The sequence below is a fragment of the Phodopus roborovskii genome, unplaced genomic scaffold, assembly GCF_943737965.1.
Source record: "Phodopus roborovskii unplaced genomic scaffold, PHOROB, whole genome shotgun sequence".
NCBI lineage: Eukaryota > Metazoa > Chordata > Mammalia > Rodentia > Cricetidae > Phodopus > Phodopus roborovskii.
Window position 1 is genome coordinate 23,537,647 of NW_026126482.1, and position 18,133 is coordinate 23,555,779.

Sequence of the window (18,133 nt, forward strand, 5' to 3'; positions counted from 1 at the left end):
ACAGGAGTCACAAAGCTCTGGGCTTGACCCTCAGTATCTTAAAGATGGCAATCCCTCTGCCTCTGCCTCTCAAGTACTGGGACTACAGGCATGAACTGCCACAGCTGGATGAGAGGTCTCAAAGTGAAGAAATTCTTCTAACTCATCACTCTACCACCAATTCCTACTACAAACCACTTCCATGCTGTTCCTGCTAACAGACCCTTGAAAACAGAGTTCCCTGTCCATCACTGACATCAGCCATGTGTGGCCAATGAAAGAAAGTCTCCAACCCCATGAAACCTAGTTGCACAAATGAATGAAGCATGGGTTGTTGGTGAGATAGTACACACCAGTAATCCCAGTGCCAGGGGGTAGAGGCAAGAGGAACAGAAGTTCTAGGTCAGCCTCAGCTACATAGTGCTTTTGGGACATACATGAGACCCTTTCTTTAAAAAGAAACAGAAGGCATGGACTTCAGCCTGGAGTAATATGTCATTACCAACTCACCAATTCTATCAAATAGATCACACAAGTGTATGTTGCTGACACTAGAAGAAACTAGGGTATATGGGCTCTATCCTGTCAGTTTTCCTGTAAATCTATAATTATTCTAAAACCAAAACATATTTTCAAAAGGTGAAATAAAATAAAACACTCATGTAAGCTTAGTGAGGCTTTATAGTAGAGGGCCAAGTTCTCCGTCACTTCCTGGAGGCCAGGCTAAGTTACGACCTTTGAGTTACCTTCAGTCCACAGCGATAAGCTTCTACTTTATCCAAGTCCAGACAGACCGTTTCCTCCTCCGTCAGCCTCGCTTCGTAGACCTTCAGCATGTCTTCTGTTTGCAGAATAGCCTGAAGAAGAGCTCTCACGGAGCACAGGCTGGAAAGACAAGAGAGGAGGATAAAGTTTCAGTGACATAATCATGGTGACTGTTGGCTCTTGTCACTTCTCAGGAAACAGGACGATGTATGAGCAGTGGGGTAGGTGTCTGTCTATAAGGCACAGGCCCCAAAACACCCGCACATATAACAAATGCAGTCAGGGTTGGGTTGGGGATGTGGCTCAGTGAGAGAGTAGTCACACTGGATTCTATCCCCCCCCCCATCCTCCGCCCCTGCCTGCACCAAAAGGGGAAACTATTCTTGAGGGCTATCAGCTGTGCTCACCTATTTAAGTAGCCATCTGTGACACCATTTATATTTTCCAGCTTTTGAAATAGCCCGAATATCTCATTCTGTAAATAGCAGTATTTTTCAGACCCTCGGAAGTTGGCAAGCATGTCTTTAAGCTGATTGAGAACCTCAGCGATGGCTTGGGAGTCATTCTGTACACTCTGTCAAAAAAGAAGAGAAGCACATTTCACTAGCTGTGTGATTGCTTTAAACTTATCTTTATCATGCACCTTTAAGATCTGCAACAGCTGTTCTGCTCTGAATAAGAAAAATCACTGTTTCATGAATGTATATGTATGCCTATGTGTACCATATATACACATGGTAATTTGCATGCACACAAGTAATGTGGCAGGTGACCAACAGGTAAGAGCAACTAAAGTCTAATCCCTTGGCAACATTCAATGAATATATTATTACCCTCAGTCCCCTGCTGCATGCCAGAGCTCAGACTTACCTTATTGTGTGTACCCATACCCCCTCGCTGCCTCCATAGCCCCATCCCTGGTCATCACTATACATCTGTTTCTAAGTGTAAGTGAAATCACACACAGTTTGTCTTTGTGGTCCATTTCACTCAGCATAATGTCCCCCAGGTTCACACAATTCTCAATTTTTCTTTCTTCTTAAAAACTGAATGATATCCCATGTTGGGCTGGATGGCTCAGGGATTAGGAGCCTGCACTGCTCTTGCAGAAGACCTGAGTTTAAGGGTCCCAGAACTTACCTGGGGCAGCTCACAACTGCTTATCACCTCAGCTCTAGGGAACCTGACACCCTCTTCTGGCCTCTATGGGCACCCATACTCATGTGCCCATATCTCACTGACTTTGCCATAATTTAAAATAAATATATGTTTCATAGTGTACATGTACCACAAGTTTAGCAACCTGCAGACACACACACACACACACACACACACATACATATACACACACACACCCACGCACACACACACACGCACGCACACACACACATACACACCCACACACGCACACGCATGCACACACCCACACACACACCCACACACCCACACACACACACACGTACTCTGGACTGTATCTGTGTGATTCTTAAGATTAGCTCTTAATCTTAAAAAAGTCTTTAGGGTATCAGTGGAAAACAAATACATTTGCTATAAACATGTAAGCCATGGGGATTTTCCTCATTAACAGATAAACATAAGGGCCTGTGGAATCAGGAGACTACTGTTAACAGATCCTACCTTGAGCTCATTGATTTTCACTGTGATGTGGTGTGTAGAGCCTTGGTCTGTGAGCAGGAGATTTTTAAGTGTCATCCTGCCCTCACAATGCTCCATCTGCCTACGGATCTTCTGCAGCTCCAGCAGCAGCCATGTCTCCTGTTTGTCATTTTCTCTGTTGGTTTCAATTACTTTATTGTGGTTGACATCTTGGCAAGAGCCCACATGAGTGATTTCAGTTTTGGTGACTGTAAAAATACATTAAGACCATGAATATGGCAGACTGCCCAGCTGGCAAGGTGCTAGGCACCTCAACTGTATAAAACTCTGCCTGCTCCCCGAGACTTCGTTCTAGAACTCTGCCATACAAAGCAGTTTATACATCTGCTGTGTAGCAGATAAGGCTTATTGTCCCCCAAGTATTCATGTGCTGGAAGACTGGTCCCCAATGAAAGATGGAGTGGGGTGGTTAGGATGATTAGATAATGAGGGTACCACCTCAGCAAGGATGAATGCCCATCCCCTAGGGGTTGGATAAGCTCTGGCATTGACCAGTCCTCAACAGTCATTTATTCTGAATTTACTCCAGGCATTCAGTCCTTTCTGCACGTTACCATCCCCTTTCTACTTTGTTGACTTATGACAGAGCCATGGATCACTTGCCAGGCTCCATACCGTTTCCCAGCCATCAGAGTAATGAACTAAACAAACTTCTTTTCTTCACAAATTATCCAGTTTCAGGTATTTTGTTATATCAACACAGAGCATCCTAAGTATCTTTCAAAGGAACATCTTCACAAAAAACCACAGATGTGACTGATAAAAAGAGAAAAGATGGTCCAGGCTGACCTGTCTGGTGCTGGGGGTGGCCCGGCAGCTGAATGACCAGGGTCTGGTAATGTTTCTGGGCATCAGTGAACTGAGACTGCATCCTCCGCTTGTCATCGTCTCCAAACATCTCCGAGCCTTGGCTGTTTTTGATGAAATCTTGGTAATGGAGCTCAAGGTCTTCAATGGTCTTCATGTAATCCTCCTGTCTCATGGTTTTCAGCTAGAGGTGAATCAGGCATGGTGAGTTGAAAAGACATGAATGTCCGTATTCTCCCATGCAAGAAGAATGCACGACAGAGGGGGCAGGGCAAGCCTCATCAGAGGCCAACTAAGATTTTAAAATAAAAAGGTCTTGGGGCTTCATCCGTATTGCTAAGGGGCCCAGCAGTAGCTTGCCAGTGGCTTTTTCCTTCACAGGATATTTTTCTTCAAACAAAACATTGTACAGAAATTCAAATGTAAACAAAATACAATGACGCACACCCATTCCACGAAGACAAAGGGGCTCAAGGGCCCTAAAGTTTCCTAGCCTGTTCCCTTCTCACTCATCACTCCATTAAAGGACTCCTCCACCCAAGGCTCTGCCAACCATACCTTAAGGACCTCTGGCTTAGAGGGATGCTTTCAGAGATCTTCCAAGAATCCTCCTGCCTTCCCCTTCTGCCATGCTTCTGTGGATATGTCTGACCTCATTCCCATTATCTGAAGGAGCTGGGTGCCCACCCTGTCTTTTTTTTCATAGGTATTTCTGGCTTTTCAGATCACTGCAGTGACTGTTTCTGTTCATCTCACAACCAGCCACGGGCTAATTCCTCCTTGTTTGTAGTAGCAGAAGCACCCAAGGTTTCCGGCATGCTAAGCAAGCCCTGAGCCCCACCCCATTCTGTACAGTAGTGGACAGAGCAGTTCTATGGAAGGCTAGGAGACCTCCTGTGGTAAGACACAAAACCCTCATGTGTCAAGCAGTGAGGTCAAGCAGTGAGCGACCCCTAGGCAGCACCGAGGACCATACCTTGGCAATAGTCATGGCCCTGATCTTCTCGATGTCAATCATGCAGTAATGCCAAGACACCAAGCTCTTCATGTTGATGTAGAGCTGGTTCCACAGAGCCAAGATGGCTTCGTAGTACTGCTCAATCCTGGAAGGAGGAAAAGGAGAACACTCCAGCCCAAACAGAAAACCTGGACAGGCAGGTATGCACAGCTGCCCAGAAATCTAGACGAAACCCTATGAAAAGATTGTGTAACTTTAAACTATCAATATTTCAATAGATTCAGACTAACCTACTTCCCATAAGTAAATTCTCTATAGTTGTGCACACCACTTAAGTCTTTCTGGTTGACACAGGCTACCTAATTGTTTTTATATTGACTGCTGGCAGTGTTTTGATGGCAAGTGGCTCAAATGTTGACCACTCCAGAACCCAGGACAGGAGAGGGAAGGACGGCATACCCTACTCTCTGCATGAGGGGCATGACTGACTACATTTGAAATAACTTAGCTGCTAGGAAAGAGAAGGCCATCAAAACGGCGGCTTCAAAGGGTGTGGCAAGTATCACTCATCCTTGCCTCTAGCTCTCCGCTATGGTCAGATAGTCTCTTCTATCCATAATAAAATCTTCAACATAATTTGCAAGACAGAGTAACGGCGACCTCATTAAGTTCCTTTGGGGGGGTGGGGCGATGACAGTAAGCAAACACTGCTTTAAGCCTCTTGTTCAGACACAAGCACTCCTGTCCCCACGGATCAGTGTCACAGCTGCTAGGAACTTCAGAACTTACTTGCAAGAAAGGTCGACGGCCAGTGGGTTCGGAGGAGGGATGATCAGGCCCACGGAAGGAACGAGCATGTCGACGCCTCCGGGGCCTGTCACGTACCACTTGCTGCGCTCATTGTTGTCTTTCAGGATGCACTCGTCCCCCTTGTGTACGATTTTCTGCCAGGCAAAGCAACAAGGATGGAAATGAAGTCACACAAACAGGTGATGCGCTCCCGCTCGCTTTCCCCCATCAAATGAAGACAGTCACGGCGCGCCCAGGCACTGACGATGTGTCAATAACACACGTGAGCCAAAGCTAACTGTATCTAAACTGTTAGCTACGTCCTAAGTGAGCCAGAGAAAGAAACTCTTCAAAGATGGCCCGGGAATGTGAGAAAACCTCTTCCACAAGGCAAATCCCCATATCTTCTTCTGGTTTTGAGTTCATGCTTTATATATTAGATGTTAATATGGGAGGACCCGGGTCACTTGTCTCACTCATTTGCTCTTAAATTTTAAAAATAAAAACATCAAGGCTTTAGTCTGTTTAAAAAAAAAAAAAAAAAAAGAGCAACCTTCTAAATGAAGTTCTGCCTGGTGCCTCAGGCCTGTAGTCCCACCTACTCATAAGGCAGAGGCAGGAGGATTACAAATTCACAGACTGCCTGAGATAGGAGTAAGATTAAGGATAGCCCGGTTCATTTAGCAAGATCACGTCTCATAATAGTAAGCACAAAAAGGTCTGTACATATATGACTGCCTGATGTGTGTGAGGTCCTAGGTTAAATGGCCAATACCAAAAACAAGAAAGAAGGAGGGAGGGAGGGAGGGAGGGAGGGAGGGAGGGAGGGAGGGAGGGAAAAAGGAAGAGAAAAAATAATTCAATTAATTAATTAATTACAGTCCTTTTTTTAAAGGCAGGATCTCACTATGCAGCCTGGGCTGGCCTGAAACTCATCATGTAGACCCTGAACTCACAGAGATGCTCCTGTTTCTGCCTCCCGAATGCTCAGATTAATGGCATCCGCCACCACACCTGACCCTATAGATCTTAAGGCCTAGAGGTGCAGTTCAGTGACAAAGTGCTAGCTTGGCCCTGCTCCCTAGCACCACAGAAGTCAAAAACAAAAAACACCAACCTACATATCAAAGCCACAATCTGAACTGGTAAAACATAAGACATTTTATTTTTTCGCCTCATATTTCAATCTGATTGACTTTTATTTATTTTTTTTTTTTTTCTTTTTCTTTGGTTGTTGCTTGAAACAAGGTCTCACTCTGTACCCTGAGCTGGCTTCCAATCTGAGGGAATTGTTCTAGCTTCCCAAATGCTGGGATTACAGGTGTGTGCTACCATGCTCGGTCCAGCTTGCTTCTTTCCCACCACACAAGGTCTTAGAACATTCCACAGCTTGTCTAACCAGGCAATTACATTTAGTTTCTTCGATCCTTCCAAGTTTTACTGTAAGGGAGCAGAACTGTGGAAGCCATGTAGATAAGAACAGAAACTAACCCATTTCTCTATAAACCTGTACTTCTCACAGAGCCTACAGGACTGGTCTGAACCAGAACTGAGACATCTGCAAAAGCTATGGTAGGACCCTTTCCTGTTTCCAGTTGTCTTGTCCAAAACTTAAAGGCGGGAGTGATCACAAACCTGGGGGCTGTAGGTTCCACAAGAAGGAAGCAGTCAACCTTAGAAAAATTTTAAACCTTCGAGATAGTCGTTGTCTAGGTGAGGGGTGGAGCTCAGAGGTACAGTACAGGCTCCACATAGCAGCATAGTGTAAAGCTTTGCCTCCCTTCCCTGGCATCCAAAGCAAGCAGCTACTACTGTCCCAATTCCTGACAGTCCCCAGTGATTCAGCCCAGAGTCACTGCACTTTTTCAGCAGGAGACTGCTTTATTTAGAAAAGGGAGGCTTTGCTATGCTTAGGAACAAGGAGTGCACACCTGGTCCTGTTTGTAGTCGCACAGAGCCCTGAGAATAATGGGCTTGTTGCTCCTGTAGTCTGGGTTCCGAGGCTTCAGCTGCACAATCTTCTTAGACTTGTTTACCAAGTTCTGCACCTGACGCTTGTACTCAAGGATTTTCTCCCGTTCTTTCTGCAATTGCAAAGACAATCTGCCTTAAACACAGGAACCCTGTGAGCTTTTACAGGCCTCTTGGGGGGAAGCTGCCACAACATTCAAGTGAAATATAGCTATAGTTCCATTAGTAATAATAAGCCACAAATTCATCTGGAGGGAAGGTAACCTTCCATGGTAAGCCTGTTGAATTACCTGGGCGGGAGAGACCATCTCTGTGAAAGGGCCATGGAGATAAAATAAGAAGTGTGTTTTCCCAAGGGACTGGTCAAGTTAAGTCATGGCATTCTCTCCATTTGGTAAATTACTGAGATACTGAAGCAAAGGCCCTTCCCTACCACAACTGGACACACAGATGTCATGGAAAGATGAAGAAATTGAGGTACAGGCTCTGGGTGTGCACTGTACTCCATTACAGCCTGCCCTGGGTCTGCAATGCATCAAATCTCCTGGGTGTGGCTGCTGGGCGGGGGGCTGGGTGTGGCGCGGTACCTCCAGCTCTTTGATCTGCTCCAGTAGGTGCTGAAGCGGCATGTTCTTGTCACAGGGGTATTTCTTCCTGATGGAGTCCTGCAGGCCCTTCAGGTAGGCTTCAGTTGACTGGGCTTCTTCAAAAAACTGTTAGGGATGACAGCATCTCCAGTCAGGGAAAAGGCATTCAATGTCAGGGTTCAGATCTTGACTGTCTTGCAAAGGCTTTTGTGCTAAAGGCTAGGCTCCCAGAGTGGCACTTAATGGGGTGAAATCTTTAGAAGGAAGAGCATCAAGGGTGGGCTTGGGATCATTGGGGTGTGCTTTAGGAGAGACTCATAGGACCCCAGCCTCCTCATCTTTCTCCCCTTACTCTCTGGAAGTTTTTTCTCTCCTGCATTCCCTGCTATGATGAGCTATCTCTTCACCGGCTAGAATAGGGCACATGGACTCCAGACTGGACCATCTAAAACTGTTGGCCAAATATACTTTTTCATCTGCATAAGTTAATTAACCTGGGCGTTTTGCTAAAATTAGGGGCCAGCTCACCAACACAATCATTTAGTAGTTCTGCTTCAAGAGCTACCATCCCCCTGCAAGCCTCATCTAAGTGGCTAAAGGAAAAGATTCGAATAGAGCATTCACAGACTTGGTAGCAGGGCTGAGTGACTGCTGACCACATACAGATCTGTGTTCCTCTACACCCTGGACAGTTAGGAGGAATACTTCTTGCTTCAAATACATGCTCAAAGGATAAGGTAGGGATAGCATTGCAATGCGTATGACCCCTTTATTTCCGTAGCATATGTGCTTATTAACGCCTCATCCATACAATGCATGCATGTACCATGTTATTTTAGACTAGGAAACGTTCCCTGGAGATCACCATGGGTCTTATCTCCCTATTCGGTACATGAGAAATGGAAGGCAGGAGTTGTGTGACATGTTCTAAAGTCACACAGCTACATGGTAGAAGGGCTGGAACCAGACTTCATCATTGTCACCAACATTTCTTCTCATAGTCCCATGGCCACTCTAAAATATCAGCCAGGGCCAGTGGGACGGCTCAGTGGGTAAAGATGCCTGTCACCAGGTCCGATGAGCTGAGCCCTTTGTCTAGGACACACATGGTGGAAGAAAAGAGCCAACTCAAGCAGGTTGTCCTCTGACCTCCACATGCCCATTGTGACATGGGACAATGACCACCACCACCACACACACACACACACACATACACACACACACACAGGAATGTAGATTTAAAAAAAAAAAAGATTTATCTAAAAACCTGAAAGTAGGCAGCATTTTCTTTGAGATGGACATCAATGCACTTAGTGATTTGCAGAATCCAACTCCACTGTGTCTGAAGCGTGTCCATATAGGCCTGAAACAAGAAAGCATCAAGGCATCAGCTGTCTCCTGTGCCACTCAGAGGCACAGAGGGGTGCCTCCTGCACAGATCTGTGCCAGGTGAAACAGATGCCTCTTCATTTCACCCCAAGACAAGCAGACTTTTGTCCAATGCCTAGAGACAGACCATCGCACCTGATTTCTTGGTGAAATGAGTTCTTACAAACAGGGTATCATCAAAGGGTTACCAGTCAAAATAGGTCTTGCCCAAATTGAGCAGCAACTATTGAATCAGAACAGACACTGGGAACAGTGCTAGAGTGGGATTCCCTCTTGCACACCATTAGATCATGGGGAGGTAGGATGCATTTGAGTAGAAGGCTTCAGAGACTCAAGGGAGATAACATGGACATTTCAGTTTAACAAATACTGTGGCCATAGCAGCTACCACCTACATCAGCCTTAAGTCTAGCCCACAGATAGCAGTCTCCAGCGAAAGTCAGCAAACACTGCCCCAGGGCTACATCTGGCCCGCTGCTTTTATTTATAAATAAAGTTTTATTGGAACATGGCCACAGTAATTCATTTGCAGTGTTCATAGCTGCTTTTGTGATACAAGAACAGAGTTTAGTAATTGTGACAGAGATCATCTGTCACAATTTTCCAAGGGGGAAAATGTGCCAATCCCTAGCCTAGGGTGCTGATGTCAAAACTGAAGATAAAGTTGATTTTTCAAGACAGGGTTTCTCTGTGGCTTTAGAGTCTGTCCTGGAACTAGTTCTGTATCCCAAGCTGGCCTCGAACTCACAGAGATCCGCCTGCCTCTGCCTCCCCAGTGCTGGGATTAAAGGTGTGTGCCACCACCGGCCAGCCCACAAAGATGTCTTTTCCCCAGTGAAAGTGTCAACCCCATGAAACCACCTCAATTTTGTCTGATGCTGGATGCTGATTGAGAACAAGCTGGTCACTTTCTTGTTTAAGCTTATTCAGTTCCTTTTCCTTGACTTCCAGTTGACTCATGCGGATCTGGGAAAGAAAAAGCTAAATCAATCCTTTACAGAGAGCCAGTTAGGGTTCTGTTACATTACACTATTTGGAGGTGGCCACATACATGATTGCATTTTGGGAATGACAAATGCTAAGGGCTCATATTACAGTGTCCTCAGCATTTTCGATGCTGAAAACCAAGGTTGTAAAGGAGCCGAGGCAAGACGTGTGCCATGACCTAAGATCACTCAGGTAATGAACAGCATTGCCACTGATTCGTATTGAACAACCCTAACTCCAGATGCTTGGGACCATGAGCGCTTCAGATTTGGGATCTGCTATTGTAGAACAGTTACATATACATAGAGACATTTTGGAGATAGGACCCAACTCTAAAGACAAAATTCATTTACGTTTCCTACCCACATAGCCTGAAGGTAACCTTATACAATATTTTGGGGACCCCTGGATCTAGAACGTCACATGTCATCTGAAGTCAGGTGTGGAATAGTCTACTTATGGTGTCATGGTGGCACTCAAAGTTTCGGAGAGAGCATTCTGGATTTCAGATTTTCAAATTACAGGTGCTCAACACATTCTGATTCCTAACTCCAGGTTTTGACCCACTGCTCTATAGTGCCATCCAGGGTTTCTGGATGGACTAATTTTCACACCACCTATGACTCACTGTCTTCGGGGATATTAAACAGTGAACTTGGGGGTTGTTCAGCCAGGATTGGCACATCCCCATCTTCCCATCTACTTAGTAGGATAAGGCAAGATGATCGAGTTCCACAACATAGTGGCATTCCTGACTTTGGGAGGAAAACCTTACCTTTAAAAATAAGCGGGGGAGAGGCTAGAGAGATGTTCAGTGATTAAGAACATAAGAACACTGACTACTCTTCCGGGGGAGTTGGGTTCAAGTCCCAGCACCCACGCAGCAACTAGCAAGCTCCTGTAACTCCAGTTGCTGGGGATATGGTGCCCTCTGCTGGCACTTATGTGCATTGCATGCACATGGAACACATGCAGGCAAACAACATAAATAAAATGAATCTTCTGTCACTGGACAGTGTTCCCAAGGTTAAATTACTGATAAAGTTATTTGAAAGACCTCTCACTCCTCCCCCAGCAGCAGGCTAAAGGCAAGGTGGGGGGGGGGGTGCTCTTACAGAGAAGGCCTCCTGCTTCTGAGCGATGTTCGTGTTCTTGTCGCTCCAGTCGTACAGCAGCTCCTCCTCCTCGCAGTCGTTGATCCACATGATCTCGCGAGAGGTGGCCTGGATGATGTTCTGCAGCTGGCGCAGGTGATCCATCCTCTCGAAGGATGCTTTCTGCAGATAGGTCCCAGAGCAGCGTTAGGACAACAGCGCAAGTGAACTACGTTTTCACAGATTGTATCAGCAACCCTGTGTCTCTTTCTACCCAGACCATCTGAGACCAGGTAAAACCTCTGAACCTGCTGCATTCACCTGGCATAGGAGAGCAGCCCTGTCTGAATTTGAGATGCTTGTGAAGCTGGGGCAATCTCAGATTCAAACATCCTAATTCCAAAGAGTCTGTCTCGTCTTTTTTTCCCCTGGTTCTGAAGACACTCGGGGTCACCCTCGTGCTAGATAAGCACTCTGCTTTTGAGCTACGTTTCCAGTCTCTGAAGAGTCTTGATTCAGACAATATGTATGAGACCAGCCAGATGGCTCAGTGCATAAAGCATTCTCTGGACAAGCCTGATGACCTGAGTTCAATCCCCAGGACCCACTCAACTCTACAAAGTTGTCCTGTGACCTCCATATACATTATAGCATACGTATATACACACCCATACACACATGCATAGGTACATAAACCCACACACACACATGCGTGTGTGCGTGCACACACCAATTATAATAAACAAAAAAATTTAAAAATAATGATGTTTGGATTTAATAATTTTAGATAATTAAGGGGGAACTAGATTCATAGATAAACCAAGTTTTCTCTCGTGGGTAAATCAGACTTTGCCCACATAAATTTAAGGTACCGTCCAGTTTTATGCCCATCAGGAAAGGTAGTGTGTTACCAGCAGTTACACTGTTGTAAAAGCATTGTAACCAGCAAGGCAATATATAAGGTGAAAAATCAGATGACACAAATAGCTAGAAGAGTGGAAATCTCTGCTTAGGAATCAAGCAACTGACGCAGTCTGTCATGAGATGATGACAGGCTGGTAAAAATATGTGAGGAAAACATATTTTGTCTCTGTTTACATTTGTTCAAGAAGGCTGCAATCCTTTATCACCTGCATGCATCTAACAGGAGTCATTTATGTAAAATGTAACCTGAAAATAGAAGACAGAATAGTCCTATAGGCACTGTCTTCAGAAACCAAACCAAAACAAAACCTTTGAAACATCAACTCTAAAAGAGAATCAGCAGCAACACAAAATTAGCATCTGTGAACACAGGAGCCAGTGTGTCCCAGCTCTTCGGTGAACATAAGCCAAGTGTATGATCTGAACTGGACTGACAACACAGGCTAAATGAGCTTACCAGCAGGTTTTCATACTCCTCCTCCAACTGGTAGATTGCGGACTTCTCGCGCTGGGAAGTAAGAAGATGTAGGTACTTAATCCTACCCATGGAAATCTACAGAAAATGTAGCCCCTCTACACCTCCTTGTAAGATGCTGGCCTCGGCTCCCCCAGGAAAAAGATGTGCAATTGCTCTATGAGGTCTTTTACCCACAGTGACCTTTCCCCCTTTCTGGACGTTCATGCCTTCTCCACAAAGTAAATACTCTGTTCCTTCAGGGCTTGCTATAGGAAATATGATTTTGGATCTTCCAGATCTTAGTGACATGAAGGAGAAAGCTGGACAGATACTCAAATGGACAAGAGTAAGGTTTAAATTATAAAAAGACAGGGCAAAGAGAAAGTGAAAACTCGGGTCTAAGTATTACATCAAGTGATTCAATGTACACACACAGGGGTCGGTGGGGAACACGGGGACACGGCCAAGCACTGAGCCCAGACTACTGTCTTATGCTGTCACTCTCACTCAAAAAGCCTGACTTTTTTCCAGCACAGGCGAGGTTTCTACATGAGATACAATTTCCTGCAGGGCAAATACGACCTCATTCCCACCCAGAATAGAACTCACCAACTCATCAGCAATATAAGCAACACAATCATGTCATTGTCTTCTGACAGGTGATGCTTTGCAGTAATGGCCCACCTACCCCCTCCCCAGATACCTATTCATAAATCATAAACTCATGTTATCCTGTGCAAGCTCAGCATTTGGTTCAACTCCTTCTCCAGGACCCATAAATCTTTTCCCACTTCTCTTTTACACAATGGAGTGTTTTGTTTTGTTTAATTTCTAGTCCCTTGGAAAGAAAATAATAGTTGTGTGTTTCAGACAAATTTGCCTAAGTGGTACAGCCTTCGACAGACTCCATGATGAATGTGAGAAGTACCAGATCTGCTTTGATTTTGTCCAGCTGCCAGCGGTAGTCTCCGATGGCATTGTGGATGCTCCTGTGGCTGTTGATGTGCTGTTCCACTGCCCCCGAGTCCACACCCCAGGCCATCAGGTCCATCTCCGCCTGCAGAAAGGGGAGATGGGCAACCCTTTATTATTCCTCCTCTGCAACAGACTCTATAGCATCAGGGATCAAGAGATCATACACAGCTCTGCTTCACATAAAACTCAAAACATAAACCACCCAGGAAGCTAAGGCAGGAGGACTGCTTGAATACAGGAGTTCAAAACTACCCTAAGTACACAGCAAGGCTCCATCTCAATAAAAAGGGAAGGAAGAAAGAAAAAAGCTATTTGAAGTATGATCTGAAGCCAAAACAATTGTTAATGTTTCCAGATTACCAAATGGCTAATGAGAATCACCAGAAAACATGGAGTTTGGCTCCAGCCCAAGATGAACTGAGGAAGAAATTCAGTAACAGGTTCCTTGCAATCTAGATTGTTCTCCTGAAGAAAGAATCTACATATAGAATGTACTCGTGGGATGGGGCTGACAAAATGGCTCAGCAGATAAAAGGGATTGCTGCTGGATCGATTCCCAGAACCCACAGTGGAAGGAGAGAACTGATGCCCAAAAATTGTTCCCTGACCCCTATACTTTGGCATCCAGGTCCTGCTCACACACAATGATAATGATATTTTTTATGACTTTTTTTTAGTTGAAAAGAAGAATATAAATTTGTATGACTAGTTATTAGTATGCATGATACATTATAAGCACTAACAGACATTTCTTCAATCATTTTTTAACGCATGACAGAAATCATTAATGATACATCACGCACTGCCTCTCAAACTAAATTGCTATCTAAAGTTGTCACTGTTTATTCCTTGAAATCATCTTGTGTTTGCTCTTCCTATACGGGGGATTGAACCTACAGTCTCACAAAAGCCTGGCAAGTGACCTACCATTAGGCTACATATCCAGCCCTAAGCTATGTTGATGAATGTTACATAGTTAAACGCTGGTTCAGAAACACAGCACTTTATAATTCATATTCATACTGTAAAAGCTCTCTTTGGTCCATTTCAAAGAGAAGTTCAGTCCAGCGTCTCTCCCTCCTTTTGCGTGAGCACATGTAAATGTCTAAATCACCTGTGTCATCTCTCGGACATGCCAAGGGCAAACATCCCGAGCTGGGATGGCAGCAAGAACAGAACACAATTGTCCTAAGCCACACCCGTGTTCTAGCGCTCTTGGCAAGGCTTCAGAGAGGAGCCCTTTCAGAGTCAGAGAGTTGAAGGTTACCAAGGACTTTGCCCTTGTCTCCTGCAATTGCCGGTGCTTTACATCAACAGCAGGTGCTCCGCTGGGAGGCTAGGGATGACCGAGGGCCAGCTCACACAGCTCATTACCTGCCAGGTGTATAGTATCTGGCTCGCCCATCAGCAGCCGCATAGGTGAGGGAAACAAAGCAGAAACCTGGCAGGGAGGTTTGGGAGATTTGCGTCTGCCTCCTGACACACTGCTGGGGAAAGAACTCCCTTATCAGTCCAGGCCTCAGCTGGGTCTCCTGGGAGTGAGCGAAGAATGCAAACTATGTGTGTGTGTGGGGGGGGGGGGTGGGAAAAGAAGGAAAAGGCCACACAGAATCACTGCAAACCTAGGCAGGGCAGGACTCAAACAGCTGTTAGTTTGCTTGAGAACCTAAGAGCCATCTGGCCATATCAAAAGCATGGCTCATGGATGGGTGTTAGGGGATGATGGAACAATACGTTTGTGTGAGAAAACCAATTCCTGAAGTTTAAAGATGTACAGGTTTTTCTACCAAACATTTTGTTGTGTTTTTTTTTTTTTTTTTTTTTGTTTTTGTGGCTGTTGTTTGTCCATTTGTTGGTGTTAGAGACAGTTTCCCTATGTAGCCCAGGCTGAGATTATAGGCATGAACCACCACACCCAGCTCTACAAAGCGTTCTTACAAGGCTACACCCACAGCAATGCCGAAAATGACTAACTCTGGGCTGTCACTTAATGTAACTGTCACGTTGTCTTAGAAGACATCAGGGGATATGACGTCTCGTAATTACTTTGGTTCAAAGTTTGTCTTGCCTCCCATCAGGGATCTTTGAAGGTACAGTTCAAGTACCATTAACTCAAGTCTTCCTCAGGACTGGAATGTCGTTCTCTCCCTACTCCTAAGCGAGATTTTATTATGGCTCGTACAAGGCAATTATTTGGCATTTGAGGTATATCCTATTGCCCTCAATAATATTCATCTTCATAACAATGGACCATAATTTTTGAGCCCTCAGTTTCTACCATTGTGCCAATGTAGACGGATGCTCAAGAAATAATTTGTTCAGAAATGGAGAGCAGGGACTGGGCAGCTCAAAGTCATCCTGAGCTCCGGAGCTAGCTCAAGGCAGCCTGGGCTCTATGAGACCCTGTCTCAAAAAAAATAGAGAGGTTTTCAAAGACTTGCAGGGAATCTGAAGACATGCAAACAAGTTTACAGTTAAATTTCTGAGATAATAGCTCATGTTTCTCTACTATCTACTCCACCTTCCATAATAGTTTATGATCTTCATAATAAATAGGGGGTGTGGAGGTAGGTATGCTAGAACACACTATAATCCCAGTATCCTGGAGGATGAGATAGGAGGGTCACAAGTTCAAGGCTCACCAAAGGTCCAATCTCAAAAACAAAAACAAACAGGAGCTAGAGCCCTGATTGTTCTTTTAGAGGACATGGGTTTGATTCCCAGCAACCACATGGTGGCTCACAACCCTCTGTAACCCCAGTTCTGAGTGATCCAGTGCCCCCTTCTGGCCTCCAAGGGCACTGCATGCATGTGGTACACATAATATATGCAGACAAGACACCATACACATAAAAATGAAAAGAAAACAAAATAGAAATGGAAATAGTAATTGAATGAGTAAGTGAATGAAAACAGAAATGAGTGATTAGTGGCAAAAGGAAATCACCACACAAGAATACACCCAAAACCTTTTAAAGGCTGGGTTGGGTGTAAGGGGCACTTGCCTGTGGTCCTATGTATTCTGGAGGTTGACCTGGGGGAATGGCTTGAGTCCAAATGCTCAAGACCAGCCTAGGTAACACAATTCAGCACAGACTCAAAGAAGGGGGGGGATGTTAAAATAGCTAAGAAAGCCTAGAATCACTAGAAATTGGTCCAACAATTAATCAAGTTCTTACAGCATTGCATAATTACTTCTCTACAATGTCTCATTCTAACACATCCATCTCTTGAAAATGGATGGCTCAGTAGAAGGCTTTTATTATTAAAAGTTCCCCATCTACATGGTTATGGCATGTTGCTCTGGCCAACTGTTCATTATAGGGCTTAATTACTACACAAAACAACAAAACAGTAATTAGAATTGAAAAATACTCTGTAGAAATTCCAGTCGCGGGGAAAAGATCAGCACACACTTCTAGTGCCATTATTTGACTTGACACCCACACAGGTGACGTGAGACTTACACAGCCAGACAACTGAACTTCAAAAAACCACCAAGAAGCCCAAGCCAGAACACCCAGTGTCCCTCTCACATGATAACATTTTATAGCTTATTTTTTAATTTTAATTTTTCTTGCTCTTGTGTTACTATTTCAAATGAGCCATAGAAGAGTTCTTTCTTTCCTTCCAGTCTATGTGTGATACAGATGAGGTAGGTTGTAACTCAGACAGAATGACCCCGAGACTTAGCAGGTGGCTGCCACTGGAGGTCTGGGGCTGACTGTGCCACCCTATTCATCTGAGCTACCTGGGTTCAGGGATCTGAGAACCAGCACACGTAGGTTTACCTGGGTACCACTTACCCTCTGCTGCCTCATCCAGCCCAGACACTCGCCCGTGAGGCGTTTGGTGAACTCATCCCACCCAGAGCCGCTCTGACAGGTGTATCCTCCACCTCCCTTGGAGCTGGCCCTTCGGACTCGAGGGGCGCTGATGGCCTTGTAAAGGGCTCGCATTTGTTCCTGGAGCTGAAGCAGTCTGAAAGGAAAGAAAAACAATCTTGTCACAAGAACATAGCCTATGAAAACCCTTTTCTTGGTTTCCTTTGGGTCAATCTGCAGGCCAAGGATATTGTATTCCAAGATTTTTTTTTTTCTTTACCCTATGACCTTCAACTAAAATTACATGGAAGTATAAATGCTAGGAAGTCACTCACAACTCAAAACACCATGAAAAGTGTCCCGGCCTGCGCCTAACCTGCCAGCACCTCGATTTCTCTTGAGTTTCATCTTAGGGATTTTTATTTATTTATCTGTTTGTTTGTTTGGTTGGTTGGTTGGTTTTTCGAGTCAGGGTTTCTCGGTGCTTTGGAGGCTGTCCTGGAACTAGCTCTTGCAAACCAGGCTGGTCTCGAACTCACAGAGATCCGACTGCCTCTGCCTCCCAAGTGCTGGGATTAAAGGCGTGAGCCACCACTGCCTGGCTTACTGGGCCTCCATAGCATGAGAGAAAATTCAGACTGCACATCTCTGCTGTGGAGCGGTCACTTCCAACTCCATGAGTCTCATTTGATTAAATAAACATTGATATCAGCCTCTGGAAAAGACAGGTACTACACCAGAGGCCTCTGCTGCCGTCTAAATGGAGGGAAGGCTCATGATCCCCACTCAGCCTTTCAAACTAGCACAAAATTTTTACAGCACTGGAGACCGAACCCCATTCAAGTACTCTACTGCATCCTTTGTCCTTCTTTAAAGGAAAAAAAAACTACTTAATTAATAATTTTGAGATAAGGTCTCCCTGAATTGTCCAGGCAGGACTTGAACTTTTG

At 44.9% G+C, this 18,133-nt stretch overlaps 1 protein-coding gene across 2 annotated transcripts in view; it reads right to left on the bottom strand.

Annotated features, from left to right (window-relative positions):
* Positions 1-18,133, bottom strand: part of Dsp (desmoplakin) — a 45,655-nt gene that overhangs the window by 11,860 nt on the left and 15,662 nt on the right. For both annotated transcript variants that reach the window (XM_051194421.1, XM_051194420.1), the window contains exons 4-17: positions 17,166-17,340; positions 13,313-13,441; positions 12,385-12,435; positions 11,025-11,186; positions 9,784-9,888; positions 8,801-8,896; positions 7,534-7,659; positions 6,907-7,059; positions 4,976-5,130; positions 4,205-4,331; positions 3,211-3,412; positions 2,383-2,609; positions 1,152-1,318; positions 726-864 (exon numbers count right to left, since the gene is read on the bottom strand). In XM_051194421.1, coding sequence (XP_051050378.1) covers positions 726-864; positions 1,152-1,318; positions 2,383-2,609; positions 3,211-3,412; positions 4,205-4,331; positions 4,976-5,130; positions 6,907-7,059; positions 7,534-7,659; positions 8,801-8,896; positions 9,784-9,888; positions 11,025-11,186; positions 12,385-12,435; positions 13,313-13,441; positions 17,166-17,340 — 2,014 coding nt within the window. The remainder of the gene's footprint in view (positions 1-725; positions 865-1,151; positions 1,319-2,382; positions 2,610-3,210; positions 3,413-4,204; positions 4,332-4,975; positions 5,131-6,906; positions 7,060-7,533; positions 7,660-8,800; positions 8,897-9,783; positions 9,889-11,024; positions 11,187-12,384; positions 12,436-13,312; positions 13,442-17,165; positions 17,341-18,133) is intronic.